The sequence below is a fragment of the Myxocyprinus asiaticus genome, chromosome 23 (genome assembly GCF_019703515.2).
Source record: "Myxocyprinus asiaticus isolate MX2 ecotype Aquarium Trade chromosome 23, UBuf_Myxa_2, whole genome shotgun sequence".
Taxonomy (NCBI): Eukaryota; Metazoa; Chordata; class Actinopteri; order Cypriniformes; family Catostomidae; genus Myxocyprinus; species Myxocyprinus asiaticus.
In genome coordinates, this window is record NC_059366.1 from 37,721,906 (window position 1) to 37,741,580 (window position 19,675).

General features: G+C 37.2%; 1 protein-coding gene across 1 annotated transcript in view; it reads left to right on the plus strand.

Annotated features, from left to right (window-relative positions):
* Positions 1-11,855: 11,855 nt before the first annotated feature.
* Positions 11,856-19,675, plus strand: part of LOC127414072 (collagen alpha-1(XIX) chain) — a 71,350-nt gene continuing 63,530 nt past the window's right edge. Inside the window, exons 1-2 of the mRNA XM_051651788.1 lie at positions 11,856-11,943; positions 17,384-17,455. Coding sequence (XP_051507748.1) covers positions 11,856-11,943; positions 17,384-17,455 — 160 coding nt within the window. The remainder of the gene's footprint in view (positions 11,944-17,383; positions 17,456-19,675) is intronic.

Consider the following 19,675-nt stretch of genomic DNA (forward strand, 5'->3'; position numbering starts at 1 on the left):
GGGCGTGGCATCTGGGCCGGTCTGCAGCGTCTCATGGACCGAATCCTCAGACCGCATTCGGCGTACGCCGCTGCCTATCTAGACGACATTATCATTTACAGTAATGATTGGCAGTGGCACATGCAGCACCTGAGCGCGGTCCTGAGATCGCTGCGGCGGGCGGGGCTCACAGCAAACCCCAAGAAGTGCGCGATTGGGCGGGTGGAGGCACGGTATCTGGGGTTCCACTTGGGTCATGGGCAGGTGTGTCCCCAAATTGACAAGACTGCAGCAATTGCGACCTGCCTGAGACCCAAGACCAAAAAGGGGGTGAAACAGTTCCTAGGGATGGCTGGCTATTACAGGAGGTTTGTGCCTAATTATTTGGACGTCACCAGCCCGATGACTAATCTCACTAAAAAGGGGGCTCCCGACCCGGTCCAGTGGACGGAGCAGTGCCAACAGGCGTTCACGCAGTTTAAAGCCGCACTTTGCGGGGGGGGGGGGGGGGGGGGCTCATTTGCATGCACCTAATTTCTCTCTCCCTTTCCTATTACAGACGGACGCTTCAGACAGAGGGCTGGGGGCCGTACTCTCGCAGGTGGTTGAGGGGGAGGAGTGCCTGGTGCTGTACATCAGCCATAAGCTCACTTTGAGGGAAACGATGTACAGCACCGTGGAAAAGGAGTGTCTGGCCATCAAGTGGGCGGTCCTCATCCTCTGGTACTACCTGCTGGGACGGGCCTTCACCCTCTGCTCAGACCACGCCCCACTCCAATGGCTCCACCGCATGAAGGATACCAACGCGTGGATCACCCGTTGGTATCTGGCTCTCCAGCCCTTTAAATTCAAGGTGGTCCACAGACCGGGGGCGCAGATGGCTGTCGCCAACTTCCTTTCCAGAAATGCCTGAGCTGGGTGGTGGGGATATGTCGAGCACCCGTCCGGAGAGAGAGCAAGCGGTAAGGGCGCTTATACCTGAGCTAAATTATGTCTAACACCTGTCTCTAATTTCAGTGAGCTTGGGGAGAGCGGCATATAAACAGCCACGCCACCACCAAAAAGAGAGAGAGAGTCTGACACGAGAGAGCCTACAGTGATTGTGGAGGCTGATTTGTTTATGTTTATGAAGCTAACATGTTTACCTATGTGAAGCTAATGAGTTTAGTGCCTACGTGCCTCTGAAACTGAGTTTGTGAAGCTGTAAAGCATTGAATTGGCCAATTAAAAGCCTTACCTGAGTCTGGAAAAACCCGCTTTCCTGTGTCCTCCTTCCCTTCTGCTTGTGAACTCATTACACTGAGCAATGCAATTTTTGCTTTACATAATTTATATCCATTGAAGAAGACTCCACATCCAGTCTTAAGCGCTTGGAGGTTCTGTGTATTTCTGTATTTGTATTCATATACATGTTCTCCATGTACAGTAGCTACACACAGTGCTCAAATTGAGGGGGGGGTTGGGGGTGGCAGGGGGTTTGGGGACCCTTATAAAGTATAAGGGTCCCCAAATATTTTTGTTTTAGTAAAGATAATAATGACAAGTAAAAATGTAAACGCACCTATGTCACAAGACCGCTAAGCACACCCGATTTCACCCCCCCTCCATAAGACTGGAATAAATTCGATCACTGGCTACACACACACCCACACACTCACACACTGATTAAAGAAGGGATTGAGCACATTATAATCCAAATTACCAAAGAGCAAAGCTATATCAATGAGTCCACATCTATAGCTCCATGGCTGAATTCATATAAAGTTATATTAAGTGGCAGGAAATCATTGAATCATTGATTTATGGCAGTCAAGCTTTAGCAAATGTGTTTACTTGTAAGTATTTGTACGCACTTATAGCTAAAAATTAATTCATGAATCAGTCAATTAAACAAGCATTTTGCCTCAACTCGGCTTATTTAACAAAATTATATCATTCTTACATAAATTTGTTCTTATCTAATTTGATTCTTACCTAAGTGCTGTTGACTCCTCAGTGACAAAAGAACTTTGATTTGACATAAAGTCTTGCTTTTTCCCAATAGAGTGTCCTGTCTGACCTTTGACATGAGCACTGCTTGGTAATTCAGCTAAATTCTCAAAAATGTTATGTTTCTCATGGCATGGTCCACAGTAGAGACGTGTTATCCTCATTGTAAACCAAATTGCATCATTCAAATCCAACAGTCTTTTAAATAAATGTAACTTAAATAGTAAATTGTTCACATCTACATCATCTAGAGACATTCTCTTACTATTGATATTTAAATTGGATAAAAATAACAATTCTCTGAAAATTAAAAATATAAGCATGTTCTCATTGTCTTCTAGCTTGGGTAACATATGGTTAGATTTTATGACCTCTTAAGCACCTTTGTTTTACTCATCAACTGACAAATAGCTTTCTATAAGTTTCTGTTTGATTTGATCTTTACTTATGTTAAATAAAAAGAGTGTAATGATTAGATTTTCATCAAAAAATGCAACAAGTAATCCGACAGTAGTCAGATTAGATTACCTAAAAAGTGTCATCTAAAAGGTTTCATTACTGACTACCATTTAAGATGTAATTTGTAATTCAGTACTGGATTCCATTTCAAAAGTAATCTGCCCAGCACTGTATACTTATCATTTTTACACTTCTATTACTTATGCTTATATAATACAATGTAATATTTTTGGAACTGCACAATTCACTTCATTCCCTAGAGTTGCACTTTGTAAACATGATTCTGTGTGTAATAGCACTCTGCCCAAGCAATGACCAAGTGAATAGAATGAATCTGGAAAATTAAAAAAATACAGTGAGACACTTTAAACATATTTTCATAATTTTTATAGATCTCTGTAAAGGAGGAAGCACAAAGACTATGTTTTTATTATAATTATAAATTTTAATAATTTGACTTATTTTTTTCCTTAAAGGCAAGAATGAGCTTTTCTGCTGGGACAGTGTGTAAATGTTTTGGAGGGAACTACCAATCCACAGTCCTCTTAATCTAGCCCAAGTGTCTCTCAAATAATTTACGACAATTGCTAAATTTTTATTTCACCCCTCCTTATTTGAGATTCACCATGGATCAGTTTATAATCCAAATTAATATTTGAAAAGTGGAGTTGCCCTTGGTAATAACCAGAAAGCAAAACTGTCCTTTTGGATCACATCCAGTGACAGAATCAGTCTTGCTCAAGGTTACTCGCTTGACATCTTCTGACTGATTGAGACTTCGGGAGCCAATAAGTCCTTAATCCAATCAATACTACTTCTTTCCTTTACACCTCAGAATCAATTACCTAATATTACACTCCTCTGTTTAATGCCAGCTTCCTGAATCAGAGTTAAATTACCAGACTGATGACTGGCAGATAGTCACTCAGTGCTTTGCCAGAGATTCTATGGTCATTGCTCACTCTAAGGTCATCCGCAGGTGAACAGTGATCTGAAGCAGGTCTCCTCTGTGACTCCTCTGTGAGGAGTCAGGAAAAATATAATCCTGGTAATACATCTAGATTTTAAACACACATCATAAAAACAATGTTGGGTTATGTGTAAACAAACACAACGATTTATGATAGCAAGATTTTCCTATAATCATTTGGGGATGGGACTGCTTTAGGGTTCTGATTCACATTGTCTGAGCAATGAATGTGTCTTTACTACAGATTCTAGAATGATAAATTAAGTCTCCCTTACAGTTTCTCCCAAATATAGCATGTGCGTGCACGTACACATTTATTTGGCTTATATATCTAAATGAGGACATAGGCTACCATTGACTTCTATTGTGTAAATAATGCTAATTATGGTTATCATAGACTGTCCCTACAATTTTGTCCCCAAACTACACACGCTATCCATTGATTCTAACCCGTAATGATGAGCCTATAACCAGCAATCTACTGTAAGATTTTCCATGTGGCGCTAATATCAGAAAATGTCTTGCTCAGCAAGTCCTTTCATTGCGATTCATCAAACGTAATCTGTTCCCTGTCGCTATTTCTAATTCATTTTTTATCTCCTCAAATTGCTTGGTTGTACTTCAAGAGAATGAATCCGGTTCAGGTTAATGAGGATAATTACCGGTGTGAAAGGTGTAAATGAATAACCTTCTCAATGTGAAAATGCACACAAGGAGCTGGTGTTCAGAACCGATTGACAGAACCTTAAAGGAGAGGTAGGACATTCTTGAAATCAACAGTGTTTCCTAGAGATTTGTTATACATGCAAAATGTATAGTACAAATGGAGTTCATGTCCCTATTTTGTGTACAGCAAGGCTTTTCACCTTGTGTTCAGTTGTTCTTTTAAGACATTTTTACTGTTAAGGGTTAGTTCACCCAAAAAGGAATATTCTGCCATTATTAACTCATTAACTGTTAACCCATATTAACCCTCATGTTTTTCAAAACCCGTTCGTTAATGTAACGTAATGTTAAGGACTGCCGTTCACTTTCATTGTATGGAGAGAAAAAGAGAGAGTAAATGAGAGTGAATGGTGACTGAGGCTTCTTTTGTGTTCCACAGAAGAAAGAATACAGGTTTTGGATTAACATGATTTTCATTTTAGGTGAACTATCCCTTTAAGCACAATTAGTGCATGTAAAGTGCAATAGATTGTTGCTACTTTCCCTATTTTTATTCATTAATTTATTGTACTACAAATTTTGCAATCCAGTCACAAAGCTATTCATGTTAGTTGCATTACTGTGAATGTTGTTTTTGCTGCTCATGTATCTGGACCTTATGCAAACATGATATCACTCTACACACTTTGGCATATTGAGACACATTCAAACAGTTGCTATAGTGATTAACCACAAGTGCAAAGTGATCAGGCAGGAAAGCAAGTAGCCACAGGATAATCACTTCAGATATTTGACACTGACCATGAGACCTATGTGCTCAGGCAAACTGTGCTGCATAAAAGGATAACGTTGACATGTTGCTTTCAGGATTTACTTTTTATCAGTCTATGTGTTCCCTGGGAATTGAACCCTTGACTTTGGCATTGCTAGTGCATTACCACACCAGCAGAGCAAAGAAATGAAACTCATCATGTGTAACTTTTTTAATTATAATAATGAACACTTCTATCAGGGGCTCAAAAAAAGCTACTAATAATTAAGACAGCCTAAAGCCAAAATAGCCATATGTGCATGTGTTCCTCTAAAAATATCTCTTCTATTAATTTTCTGTCAACAAAGAGTACTGTACACCTGAAAGATTCATTTCATACAGTGTCCTTTAAAATGGGTTTACAGCACTGATATATGCTCCCATTCTCTTTATAAGTGCAGTAGAGACTGTCTAGTCTCAAGGAGACTGATAGGCACCAGGTGACGTCCACTAGCCGTGAGATACTGTGAGATATGGCACATAATATGCTGATTTCATTGAGTCTAGTTTGCCATCATTTTATCAGTCAGTCTTACTTTCTACATTTACATGAAATGGCGAGCAGGAAGTAAGCACCAGAGAAGGTGATGGGGGGTTAAGCATACTGTAGCATGATTTTAGTAAGTCCTCAAATAGTGTTGTTTTCTTTAAGATTGTTAGTTACAATCTTAAAATGGCAAATGGAAAATGCATTGAGAAGAGTTCAGTTAATTATATTGTAAAAGAGATATATTCACTTATATTGTGAAATATAAACATCCATTTGTAAATGGCTGAACCAAAATAAGCAGAAATTAAACAATAAAAGAATAGACAATAATAATAATAATAAAATGATCATAAAAAATAAGAATTAATTTTAGATTTTTGTTTAAAAATATATTAATTTATTACATTATAAATAAATACATTTATTATAATATATTTTTTATATTTATTATTTTTAATAATTTCATTTTAATAACAAATTGTTATATTTTATTTGTGTAATTAAGGTAGCAAGCTTCTTAGAATATCTTGTGCATATCCAATCTGAAATAAAAATCACAAACTGTATCAAACAGAACAAATATTGCATATTCACACTTGAATTCCCATTGAGCAACAGTCAAATATTCATAACTAAAACAAGATTTTTATTTGGATTGCAAATATACTGTATTTGTTGTTGATTTTATTTCAGTGTTCACAGTCTCAAAACTTTTGAATAAAATTTGCTAAAAAATGATTGCACCCTGTTCTTCAGTATACTTGAGAACTTTTTAAAGTAACATACCTATCAAACTGGATTGAAATTGAATATAATTGTCTTTCCCCGCATTGACTAGCTGCATTCTGTCTTTGGTCTTTTGTGTTAGACTCACATCCTACAAATGCCTTTGTGAACTCACCACTGCAGCAAAGTAAATGAGGTTTTCAGGACCTCTTGTTCTCAGTTGTTTGCAGTATCCATTTATATAGTTTTCACTCACAAACTGGAGCAACATGAGAAGCAGGAATAGAGCTATTGTTTGGGAAGCACTTTAGGGAAACAAAGTGTGTGTTAAATGCTTTAGCCAACAGACCCAGCAGACCATATGGCATTGAGAAAGAGTAAAATAACCCATGCTCTGAGTGATGCATTGAGCTAATTGACTCACTTTCAATAGTGAAAAATATGCAACAACTGAGAAGAATGTAAATAGTAGCTGTCTCTTTTAGCAGCAGGTGTGTTGGATGGTAGGGCAGGTGTTTGTCTGATTTCATGTGTGGATTGGGATGTTTGTTTGCCATGAGAGCTTTCTAGAAAATTTTTGAATCAGAAAAAAGTTGAATACACATAGAATTCTATTTGGGAACCAAACAGCACTCAGCATCACCTGTGAAAGTGGAGCAGAGTTCTGAGATGTTGCAGTCGTGGTTCAGATGGGGGTTGTATCAGCAAAGCTCCCATAATATCATCGTCCTGTGCTATTCCTGTGCAGGGCAGAAGGGATCTTAATTCTTATGTTCTGTTGAGATTGATTGTTTTTATATTTGAGGTCCAAGAGACCCCATTGACGGAAGTGTAAAATATAAATGGCAATTTCGAAATTAACCTCTTACTCTCCCATCAATTTCTTGTAATATGTTCCTCAAAACCCAGTAGGCAGATATTATTGAAGCTTTAACCCTATGTTGTTTCACATAGTAGAAATGTTGAAATGACTGTGATTTAATATGGCAATAATGTTGATCTTTTGGGTCAATACAATAATAATAAAAAATAAAAAAAATCCAAATATAAAACTGGTAGGACATAAGGTGAAAAAGTGACAATTTTCTTCCACTTATTCATGTCGTGTATTTGGGGTCTTTGAGACTGCGAATGTAAGTAGTGTAGTATTTGATGACAGTTTGTTATCAAGCTTGTTATCGAGATGAAAGTTTGTTCAGTTTTATAGGATTATCAACCGACTTCAATGTTAAGTTTGTTTTGTGAGCTTTATTATACTTTAAAATCTCTCAGACCCTAAACAGATCATGAGTGTTAAAATCTGTGTAGTAAGGGTTTGTTTGAAAGTAAATTAATTACTGTAGACACATCATCAGTCAAGAGATGAACAAGATGTGTGCTAATAAAACTTGTGTGTAAAGCTATAAAGGGATTGAGCGTTAAAATTTTTAACAGATCCCTTGTGTGTTTATACGTGTAAAGAAGTAAATGTTTTCATGTGGCTTCACACCGTTCTAGGCTGTGAAATAGGTAAAATTGCTATGAGAAACAAAGCAAAAAGCATAAAAAAACAAACATATAAAAACATAAAAAATAATTTTAAAATAATTTGTTAAAATTCCATGTTGTTTACAGTTTGTTCACCCAGTGTCCTGACGATAACATTTTTGCTTTTTCAGGATTTGGTAACTTTTTTCAGGGTGTGTTCCATTCAGAAGTGATCATCCCTAAGCCCTATTCCCTTTGAAGACTTTACCATCCACGATGAAAGCTTTGGAGTGCTGACAAGAGTGGGGCTCAAAAATAATGGTCATTCGAAACTCACTTTTAGAATAATTTATTTTAGAAATTTGGTTTGGAATTACCTTAAAGCATGGCAATAATGATTGTAATCCTTTAGAAGTGCCCTCCGAAGGCATCATTTAAGCCTATTGGAACGCAGGGTTTATGAAAATATGACTCTACTAAGAGACAAAAGGAAGGTAAGTATTAAATAACAATGTTTAGTTGTAGACATAAAAACAAGAACAAAACCCAAAATAATACCCGTAATATTCACATAAACATACAGATTTAAACAAAAATTAACCAACCAACCAAATAATAAACATATAATAATAAACTAATACTCTGTGGTACAGAATTGCCATATGGAGACATATTCATTAATTAATTTATCTAGTTAGTTAGTTATTTATTTACAAAATGTTCCCACTTTTTTTCTGTTATCAGAAATATTTAATGTCAGAATATCAAGTGGGAAAAAAATATTCAAACGTTAAAAGAATAGGAATGGGCACTTGCTAAATCAAGCAATGGTTCTCATACTCAACATCCCATCTATAGGCTTAAGGTGGGAGTTACTTGGTGGGACTTTCTCCAACAGAACACAGGGGACATTATGATGTTATTGTAGCAGAAATGCAAGTCTGAAGTGAGTCACAGCTGAGAATGGCTGTCAGTCTCACTGATTCCCTGTCTGAGAAACAGTTGTTCAGAAAGCAGCTGGCTTGGGTGTGCATGCTAATGTGGAGACACTAATAAGGCCAATACAAACACAATCCCCAAAAATGTATCTCAGTGTTTCATCAGTGTTGAGGGCCTTGTGTAAACACAAACGTGGTGGTCAGATGGTCAGGTGAGATATTGCAATACAACTTTGCTACAAATCACTGTTTCAAATGAATAGCACTTTCAGAAGTAATGGAGTCATATCAAAGCATCCAAAGAGACAAGCAAATTGCAGACATCAAGAAAACACTACAGACAGTCATAAAATCCACAAATACCACAACAAAATCTCCCATGTATTGAGGATTTATAGCCAATATATTGGAGATTTGTAAAGGTACTCTTTTTTCACTATCAGTGTTTACTCATATCCAATAATCATTGCGTTTGTAGACTTTTTATATTGAAGTCAAATGTCTATCTATCTATCTATCTATCTATCTACCTATCTATCTATCTATCTGTCTGTCTGTCTGTCTGTCTGTCTGTCTATCTAGAGAGAGAGAGAGAGAGAGAGAGAGAGAGAGAGAGAGAGAGAGAGAGAGAGAGAGAGAGAGAGAGAATAATTAAACTATGGTTATTTCTATAGGATCAGATAATTTATAGAATAATTTATGCTATTTTGAGTACCTGTTAAATTGCTAGAGAAAGGAATCTTAAGGCAGTTACCTAATGTAATGACACATTAATAATAATAATAATAATAATAATAAAAATATTGTGACAGTACCAATGCAGAAAGTTAGCTCAAATTTTACAGAGATTATTACTCGAACAGCATATTTTATGGTACTATTGCATCTTGGTACAGGGGTATATTTGATATGACATAAGTGTCCTACTTCATCTAAAACAATTTTACAGTAAACAACATTTGTCTACTTAGTTTCAGAATAAACACGGAATGTTTGAAATAAAAAAATAAATAAAAAAATAATTAAATAAAATGGTGACCAGTTACAGCAATTAAAATATACACTTTCCCTTATAATTTAAATTCATTCAAATTATAACCTATAATCTTTGATTAAAAAAAAAAAAAAAAAAAAATGTCCATGTTATTTGGCACGTACTGTATACTCTCAAGTGTGTTCCACAGGGAGCCCCTCTCAGTGAGTGTCCTGTCCGTCCTCATGTTTTGTGGTCGCTCTAATGAGTGGGTGGGAGGGTCAGGCAGTGCGACAAATAAGGACACGGTTCCTGCACGAGGTTTCATTCTCACTTTTTATTTGCAAGTGTATTCTGGAACCACAGCTGTCCAAAATGCGCTAATTGTCCAAACAGGATTTTATTTCTGTGTGTGTTTGCGTTGGAATAGTAAACTTTCTCAGCAAATGTAAGTAGCCTATGCTCATCTGCTTTGTTTCATGCCTTTTCTGGGGTGGTATATGTCTTTATTGGCTATTGCAAAGCATGTCTCTGGTGTAATTTATAAATTATAATGTTTAAGTGATCGCTTTGATGTCAGTTGAGTTTAGCACGCAACTGTCTTTGCTGTCGGGCTCCGTGTGCGTGAAAGAGAGAGAGAGAGAGAGAGAGAGAGAGGGAATGTTCAGCAGCATTGCTGATTTATGATCATTCCGTTACGCAGAGAAATTGCATGATGCATTTGTTTTTGAACATGCACATGACACATTTCAGGTTATTTTTTTGAGTCAGTTGTGCAGAACACCACGCACACTAATGAGTCGATTGTTGGTTTGTTTTGCAAATCAATTTGAATGAAGTTTTAAAAACTATCTGGAAATCTCAGTTTCACTGTCTCGGATGGTTGATAGCCTATTACTATTTATTTGATCATTTAGTAACAGGGTTGAAATGCACGTGATCTTTGAGCACTGTTACTTAATGTCTTAATATGCTGCGATATATCAGATAGCTACTACAAAACTTCACATCGAATATATGCTATTATATTATATTTGATAAATATTATTCATTATTTCCCTAATTTATGCTACTATTTTTATAGCATATGGGTTGTTGACAAATCACATGTTTTGTCATGTCAAGAACTTCATATTGAACTTCTTCAACATCGGGATTTTGGGTTAAAATTTGTATGGATATATAAGGCAAAGTTAATATTTTAGGTGCAGTGACTGGTCACCATTACTTTTAAGTGTTTCACAATTTTTAACCACCTTTTTGCAGTGCATATAAAATACAAATATTACATATAGTTTCTTAATTAGTAAGCATGCATGATACAAGAATCAGAAATGTGTTGCTCAAAGTAGTTATAGATGCAATGTACTGTTGCATGTCAAACTGCAGAAAAAACCCACATTAAAACGTTTAACTTTGAACTTGAAGTACACGTTCACAATAAACCGCTTTAGGCTACTACGCTTTATGTGCAAAGATGCATAAATGATTGCAGCCTACAAAACTGCGTGTGTTTCAATTATGCATGCACAAGTGCTTATTTATTTATCGCAATTTGTTTGCCCTGTTACTTAAGAGCTCAATAACAACAGTCCGTGGTGGGTAACGGATCGTATTGGTTTACAGGAATCTAGAACTGGGTCCTCAAAAGCACCTCATGCTGGAAACTTACTCTGGCCTGAAGATTATTCCGAGGAGTGATATGTCACGCTTGACATTTTGTGTTAAAACGTATTGCCGCATAATAGAAGTGCTAAACAAATTTCACAAACCATGATCTTTTCCTGTGTGTTCTATCAGATGTAGTTCTTCTATGTATGGTGGCATTTTAAATCGGTTATCCTTGTATACGGGGCATGATCTGTGGGACACTAAACTTTATAAGAGCTGACTAGTTTTACTTAATTGTTTATAGATATGAAAAAAAAAAAAAAAAATATATATATATATATATATATATATATATATATATATATATATATATATATATATATATATATATATATATATATATATATATATATATATATACATACACACTGTATATATATACACACACACACACACACACACACACACAAACACACAAACACACACACATATACATATATAAAACATATACATATATACAGTATATATATATATATATATATATATATATATATATATATATATATATATATATATATATTTAAACTGAATACTTACTGAATATTTAAAAGTAACTGGGTTGTGATTACTAATGTAGGGTGAAAGCAATCCATTTCTGTAAGGACAGTAACAAGTGGTGTTAGATTACCCAGAAGAGCATCAAAGTGCTTTGAAAAGTGACGTTGTTTTCTATTTGTAGGTTTTCAAGAGGCCCTTTCTCATGTGCCAAAGAAGACATGATTCATTTGCTCAGATGGACTGTTTTCCTGTGGATCGTAAAAACCATTCCTTTTACTTTAGGAATGGCAGTGAATGAGAGACTAGGTACAGTATGTATGCAGGGTTGGGCTGTAATGGAATACATGTAACGGCGTTACGTAATCAGAATACAAAAATGAAGTAACTATATTCTCAGCCCCCGTTATGTTTTCAAGCACCTGTATTCAGAATACAGTTACTTTATAAAATTTGGGTAGAATACTTTTAGAATACTTCTCTCATAATGACCACAAAATAAGGCATAAAAAAAAAACTTGATTGTTTTTCTGAACAGTTTTTCTGAGCAGTGCAGATGTGTGCTGCAAACGTGTCTTCTCTTCCTCAGATCAGCAGCAGCGCGTATGCAGTGTTGCCATGGTTTCGTGCCAAATTGGGCTCATTTGAAAACAAAGCCTCAGGTTAAAATGAAAGAATCGTGTTTTATTTATTTATTTATTTATTTTTGATTTTTTATACTTTTAAAATGGACCGCAGTCACCAAAACTTTGATGGTAAGCCCAAAAGAATAGAAATACAATGTTTTATTCATGTATAGCCTAATGATTACCGGATTTAATATCTGGCAACTGCACCAGCACATCTTAACAATCAGCGCGCTGTCAGCTGTGCAGCAGGATCAAAACAGTCGGTAACGTTATTTCGACAAATAGATTGTTTCCCGCAATTGTTGAAGTGTAAATACATTTATCAAGCTGCAAATGCGGCTTCTGTGTAAAGACGGAGGAAAGACGGCCGGCTCATGATAGCATTTGGTGAGTCACGTCCACATCAAAAACTTGCAGAACTGATGAGAAATAGCAGTTGTTAATGACAATAATAGGCTACTATGAATAATAGGTAAAAAATAAATATAGAGAAAGTAGGCCTAATGTAAAGACTTAAACAGGAAAAAGGACTTGAAGTAGATTAGAGCCCAAAGGACAACAGAAAAATCTCATGTAAATAATTACAGTCAAGGGCGTAGATTTGTCTTGAACATTTGGGGGTTGCAGCATGAAGCATTTATATGTTTCCATTGATCATGATATAAATATTGGGTGGGTTGTACTTGCTTGTTTTGATTACTGGGTTACCTCCCCCCCATCCCCCATGGAATCTACGCCCTTGAGTACAGTAAAATCTGTGGCTTATAGACCTATGGGGCTAGTTTTTTAACAACAATTAAAAAACAAAACAAAGGATGAGTAAAAGAATCAAAAGCATCCAAAGTAAAAGTGTTGGTAATAAAAGAGATAGAAAACTAAATAAATAAATTGGCATAAATATGGAAATATGCAAGCAAGCCTAGTTAAAAATCATGAATGTACTACATTGTTGTCACATGACCTCACTAATTTATGGCATTCAGTTATCATCTCGAAAATAAATACGGTTTATTTGAATTTTTGTATCTAATTTTGTGTCAAAATGTATTATACTTTGTCATTCCAATCAAATAATGGGTTAAGAAAAAGATTAAAATGTTGTTAATTGTTGTAATATAATATTAAGATATTGTAGTTGACCACAAACTGCCTTCTGTTTGTCTTCTTCCTACCATAAAGAAAAACATTAGTGTCCAACTCCACATCTAATTTAAAGAAACAAGTTATTCAGATTAACTTAAAAGTTAAAAGTAGCAGTGTAGCTCTTCAGATGATAATAATGACATATAACACTTAATTCCTCCAATTGTGCCTTGCCTTTATAAATATGTATTTTAAAAGTATTCTTATATTCTGAATACGTTGCTTTTTATTTGATGTATTCTGAATACTTTACTGAATAAATTTAAGAGAGAGTATTCAGTATTCAGCCCAGAATACTTTTTTTAAGTAATCAAAACAACCCCGTATGTCACACCACATTCATTTGCTGTATGCTGTTTTCACACTTTGTTCAATTGCTTGTTCTGAACCTGGGTTCAAATCTAACCCCTATGTATATTTGCATCATCAACATGAGTACCACTGTGACTACTAGTGAAAGATATTTGCCATTATAGCTAGGAATGTTTTTGTCCTTTTGGATTTACCACCAAAACTTGAAACACACAGATTTTTTCTGCTGCAGATTTTTGTTGTGAATAATGCAAACTGCTTTCCAAAGTCTATCTATTCAGAGACAAGCAGTTATGAAAAATGTATTATACTATAATAAGAGTGAATGGGCAAATATGCAAATTGTATGTCATTAATAGTGGTACACTTTTGGTATTTATGACAGATTGTTTTCATACCAAACATGAACCGTATTGTGAAATCACCCACATTCGTTTCTGTTTACAAAAGTTTTGATTAGATGCAATTAGATATGTTTGGAATTTGTTGCTTTTGCGTTTTAGCTGTGCGACGCCAAAACTGGAGAGCTTGTAATTGTTTCTCACTCGTCATTTGTTTAAGCCTAGTTCGGCTCCTCATCACAAGAGGTCAAAGTTTAATTAGCAGTGTGTTTCAGCTCTCTTGTTTGGAATCCTTTTACGCAAACAAATTGTTTGCGATGAAAGATGCCTTGATTTACTTTAAAAAGTAGGGGCTCTTGCACTGCTGTTTGAGCCTGTAAGGAAATAGCGTGAAGCCTTTGACATTAGTGTGAGGTCACCAGGATACATCCGCTGTGGTGTTGTGTGTCTGATAGAATTGCTTTATTGGCCCCATTCAGATTAACCTTAAGTGATTAAGGAATATTCTTGCAGAGTGTAAATGCTTATGAATGAGGGTCCCATGAACAAGAGGACAGCGAAGCAATATTTTTGCCAGCTGAGTGAATTGTATCTCCAGTGATACAAAGTGTGTGAGTGTGATAGCCAGGAAGAGATTAAGAGAGGATTTACAGCATGGGTCTCTTCTCCTTAAGTCAACAGTTTGCCACGCTGATGTGCTGATTTTTGGAATTTCTGGGTGAAACAGTTTTTTGCGCATATACTTGTGTGAATCTAGATATGTTTGTTTGGATGCTTGTTTGAGTGTGCATATGTTTGTGCTATGTTCATTAATGTCAATGTAGGCATTTCCATTTAGTATATTTGTTGATGAATCAGAATTTATCCTTCAGCAAACCCAGCGCGAGAGAGTCGTGACCAAATGACTCTTTTGAACCGGATCTTTTTCATGAATCACCCGAAAAGAACTGAGGGTTTGAATTCAGGAGCTCAAGTTAGCAGTTTGAATCAGATTTACTTTCTCAGCGAATCAGCCGTCAGTGAGCTCACAACTGGGAGTGCAGACATTTCAAAATAAGAGTCCTATGTGTATTTCGGGCTTCTTTATAATTAAAATTCTCCTGGTAATTATTGATTGGGATTGGAGTAGCACAATAAACTGCATCTGGGATTTCATTCAGTTTGCACTCTTGTAGTCTCTGTGTCTGGGCCAAAAAACAAAGGCAATAGACCTTATTCATGCTAGCGCCGTCTTTGATTTTTAATAGGAATGACAACGAGGCTGCGATGGATAGTACAGTCTCTTCAATGGCACGAACCGTGTAAAGCTGTAAAGCTCCTAGATCACATCTGATTTTCCCCAACTCATGTTGTCTGGAGTTCTTTGTATACAGAATGTTCTTGGACAGATATTTTATCAATGTTTTGTCGGCGGAATGATCCAAATACACTTTAAACTGCAGTAAAGCCCATTGAAGAGATGGTAAGTCTAACCCTCACAGCCTTGTTGTCATTCCCATTAAAAATCAAAGATGGCGCTACTGTGAATAAGGTGTATATTGTAAAACAATATTTTATATATATATATATATATATATATATATATATATATATATATATATATATATATATATATATATGAGATCAAGCTTTTGACACTTAGGACAATTGAGGGACTTCACAACTATTACACAAGGTGCAAACATTCATTGATGACAACAGAAGACAACAAACTACTATATGCATACTATATGTAATTATCTGTAATGTAGATTGTGAAGAGCAGTATTAAATAAAAAAATATTTTATCTCTTATATTTGTATAAATTATGAAAGGGGTATGAACGTTTATGAGACAAAAGGGAATGCAAACTTCTCTTCTCAACTATATATACTGTTATTAAACCTCCGATTAATGGGTTATCAGCTGTCTTCCTTTTCTTCGGCTTTCTATCTTGTTTCTGAACAGCAGTCTAAATCGAGCAGTTATATGATTTGGTAACTAAAAACTTAATGTTTCAGTTTAGGAGCCAATGGCTGGTAATTTTTTTAGTCTGGAGCCCTGCATTTTTTATATGTTGTAATTTTATGCGTTTGATTAATTTTTAATATTTGTTTGCCAAAACATTTAGCTGAAAAGCCATTAGATAGCCTACAAAAAGGCTATTAATGGGAGGGTCCCATTGTGACAACTTTATAGTGTGACAACATGCTCTACTGTTGGGTCATGTTGTCAAGGTCAACGTGTGTAACAAACAGGGGCGGTTCTAGGGTCAGTGGACATTCGGGGATAATCCCAGACCTCTGTGGATACATATGGGGCCATCCTTTGATTAAATACCGAAATATAATACTCTTCTCTTTACATTAAATGTTACATCTGTGAGATGTCATTTATATAGTAAATGTTTAAATATAACTGAAATTAAAAGGTCCCACTAACTTTTGAAGTAAATAAATTGTGTGCTTTTAACACTATGTACTTAAAAACTTGATTTAAAACAAGACTAAATTGTCCCTTTCAGTGTTCCGTAGTTTTTTTTTTTTTTTTTTTTAGAAAATAGCAGGCAGTAAATAGGCTGAAATAGGTGCTTTTGAGAAGAAGAAAGAAAAAAAAAAACAGTTGCTAGTTTGGCCAGAGTTTGCGAGGTTTAAGGCATTGTGTCTTAATAAAGAGTTTTGCAAAAAATGCATATGTCCTGGCTCATGACTAAAAGTTAGCAAATTCCTTGAGCACCTATGTATACAGTATATTACTCTTTGTTTTCAGAGTAATATATCTTAATATTTGCTACTTAATGCAACTGGATGAACCAGCTCAACACAGTTTCCAACATCTTTCATCTGCATGGGCATACATGAGTGCTGGAAAGCAGTGAGCAGTGTGAACTTTGGTGTCATATAGTTATGATGTTGTTTGGTTTTATCCATACTGTAGAAAGAAAGGTTCTATTAATATATATATATATATATATATATATATATATATACACACACACATATAGTATCAACTTGATACAAGCACTGGTACTGACATCACTACAAGATGATAAAAAAACATTTAGGGCTTTACGGAAACCATTCATGGCTAAAGCCCCGGAAAACCTGGCCTTAAAAGCCTATGGTGTTAAGTGTACTGTATCATTTTTCCTGGAAAATAACAGTGTAAATGTTCATTCACTTGGTTGTAACCAAGACTGTAAGGTACTTTAAAGACTTTCAAAGTAAACCTATTCACTGGAGGCAAAATATTCACTGGAGGTTTTATAAGCTAAAACATTTCCAGTTTTTACAAATCAATTCATATTCTCTGCACTTCATGTATAATATTCCTCTCTTCTGCAGATCATTCATGTCCACCCTTAAAGCTGGAGGAAAAATGGCATACCAGCATCAGCATTCACCAAGAACAAACAGGTATATTTGATCTACAGTATATCTCAGGAAAAAAGCACAGATTGCCCACATGCAGCACTGTAAAACATCCAACTGGCTGTTTAAACATCACTAATGCTGTATATGGCTAAAACTGACAGGGCAGCTTATACAACTAGATTTGCATTTCCTAAAGGAAATACCATTGATTAGTGTTAAAGTTTTAGGTAAGTGTTAGGCATTGGTTCTGCGTAAATGAAATGCTGCATCAGAGCTTGTAACGTGTGCTGGCTGCTGGCAATGATGATGAAGACGATGATGATGAGAACCCAAGTGCAGTTTTAATTACGGAACGTGAAATCCAAAAACCCTAACTAAATATAAACATGAACATGGCTTGACTAAAAACTTGACTTGACAATAAACGTGGCCTGACATAAACTTCTACACTCACATTCAATACTAGACCTCTAGACAATGCAAACATGAGGGCTTAAATACAAAACATGGGAGAACATAAACCAATGAACAAACAGAACTCATAACAAGCTAATTAAACAATAAACCAATGAAAACATGACACATGAACATGGAGGGAAAACAGAAATCACATGACAAGGGAAACAGGAACACATGACATGAAACAGGAACTAGAATTTCAAAATAAAAGACATGAATCAACACAATACACATGACATATCCCCCCCACTAAGGGGTGGCTCCTGACACCAACACAAAACACGTAAAACATGACATAAATTCAAAGTTCTGTAGGGAGCGGGGGGGGGGGGGTTGTCTTGAGGCGTGGGGCGTGGCGTGGCGAGAAAGGGCGAGGGGCATGGGACCAGGGCAAAGTCCGTGGGGGGTGAAGCCATGAGAGGCTCGAGGGGCGGAGCCATGGAAGGTGGAGCCGTGAGAGGCTCGAGGGGCGGAGAGTAGCCGGAGAGTAGCCGAAGACTCAAAGGGCCAGGGTGGAGCCGATGGCAGGGAGGACCAAGGCGGTGCTGGAGGCTTGGAGGAGCAAGGCGGAGCTGAGGGATCGGAAGACTGAGGTGGAGCCGGTGGGACTGAGGACCAAGGTGGAGCCGTAGGGAAGGAGGTCCCCGGTGAAGCTGACAGATCGGAGGGACGAGGCGCAGCCAGAGAATCGGAGAGCCAAAACGGAGCCAGGTGACCGACAGACCAAGGAGGAGCCGGAGGGATGAGGGACCCCGGCACAACCGACAGGCTGAAGGACCGTAGTGGAGCCGAGGGAACGCCGAGCTGAGGCAATGTCGAGGGACCGACAGGCCAAGGCGAAGTCCAGGGCTCAGAGGGTCCAGGCGGGATCGGAGGGCCGAAAGTTCCCCTTGCCTGCTCAGGAGAACTAAGGGCGGGTATAAGGGTGGGAACCATCTCCAGGTCCCACTGCTCAGGTGTGGCTGTGACGTGGCATGGAGCAGGCTGAGGCGTTGCGGTGACGTGGAACTCTGGCTCGGCGGCGGCCATGACGTGGAACTCTGGCTCGGCGGCGGCCATGACGTGGAACTCTGGCTCGGCGGCGGCCATGACGTGGAACTCTGGCTCGGCATCCGCCTCCCCTACAGTGAACGGGGAACCAATGAACCGTAGGGCGAGGTCGATATATTGAGCCAGGCTGAGGGAACTGCGACCACCAGGCATCAAAAAAGAAATGGACTCATTTAGTCCAAATCTAAAACAGTCTTTGAGGGCAACCTCATTAAAGTCTACCTGGCTGGCTAGACCGCAGAAGTCCTCAACATAGTCCTCCAGGGGACGATTCCCCTGACGTAGGCGCAGAAGTAAAACTGCTGGGTTCATGGTTGTGGTCTAGTATTCTGTAACGTGTGCTGGCTGCTGGCAATGATGATGAAGACGAAGATGATGAGAACCCAAGTGCAGTTTTAATTACAGAACGTGAAAGCCAAAAACCCTAACTAAATATAAACATGAACATGGCTTGACTAAAAATTTGACTTGACAATAAACGTGGCCTGAACACATGACATGAAACAGGAACTAGAATTTCAAAATAAAAGACATGAATCAACACAATACACATGACAGAGCTTCACTTTGTATGTTGTTTTCAGTCGGCTACCTGTATGCAAGAATCAATCAGTATAGTCACTGTGCAGCGTAAAGGTGACTTAAAATTGTTAAATTGATGTAAGAAATAAGACCATTCACAATTCAGTATGCAAATGCTTTTGGAAAGTTGACATGCCCTGTGGTGTAACATGTTATCCTCCAAGATACTGT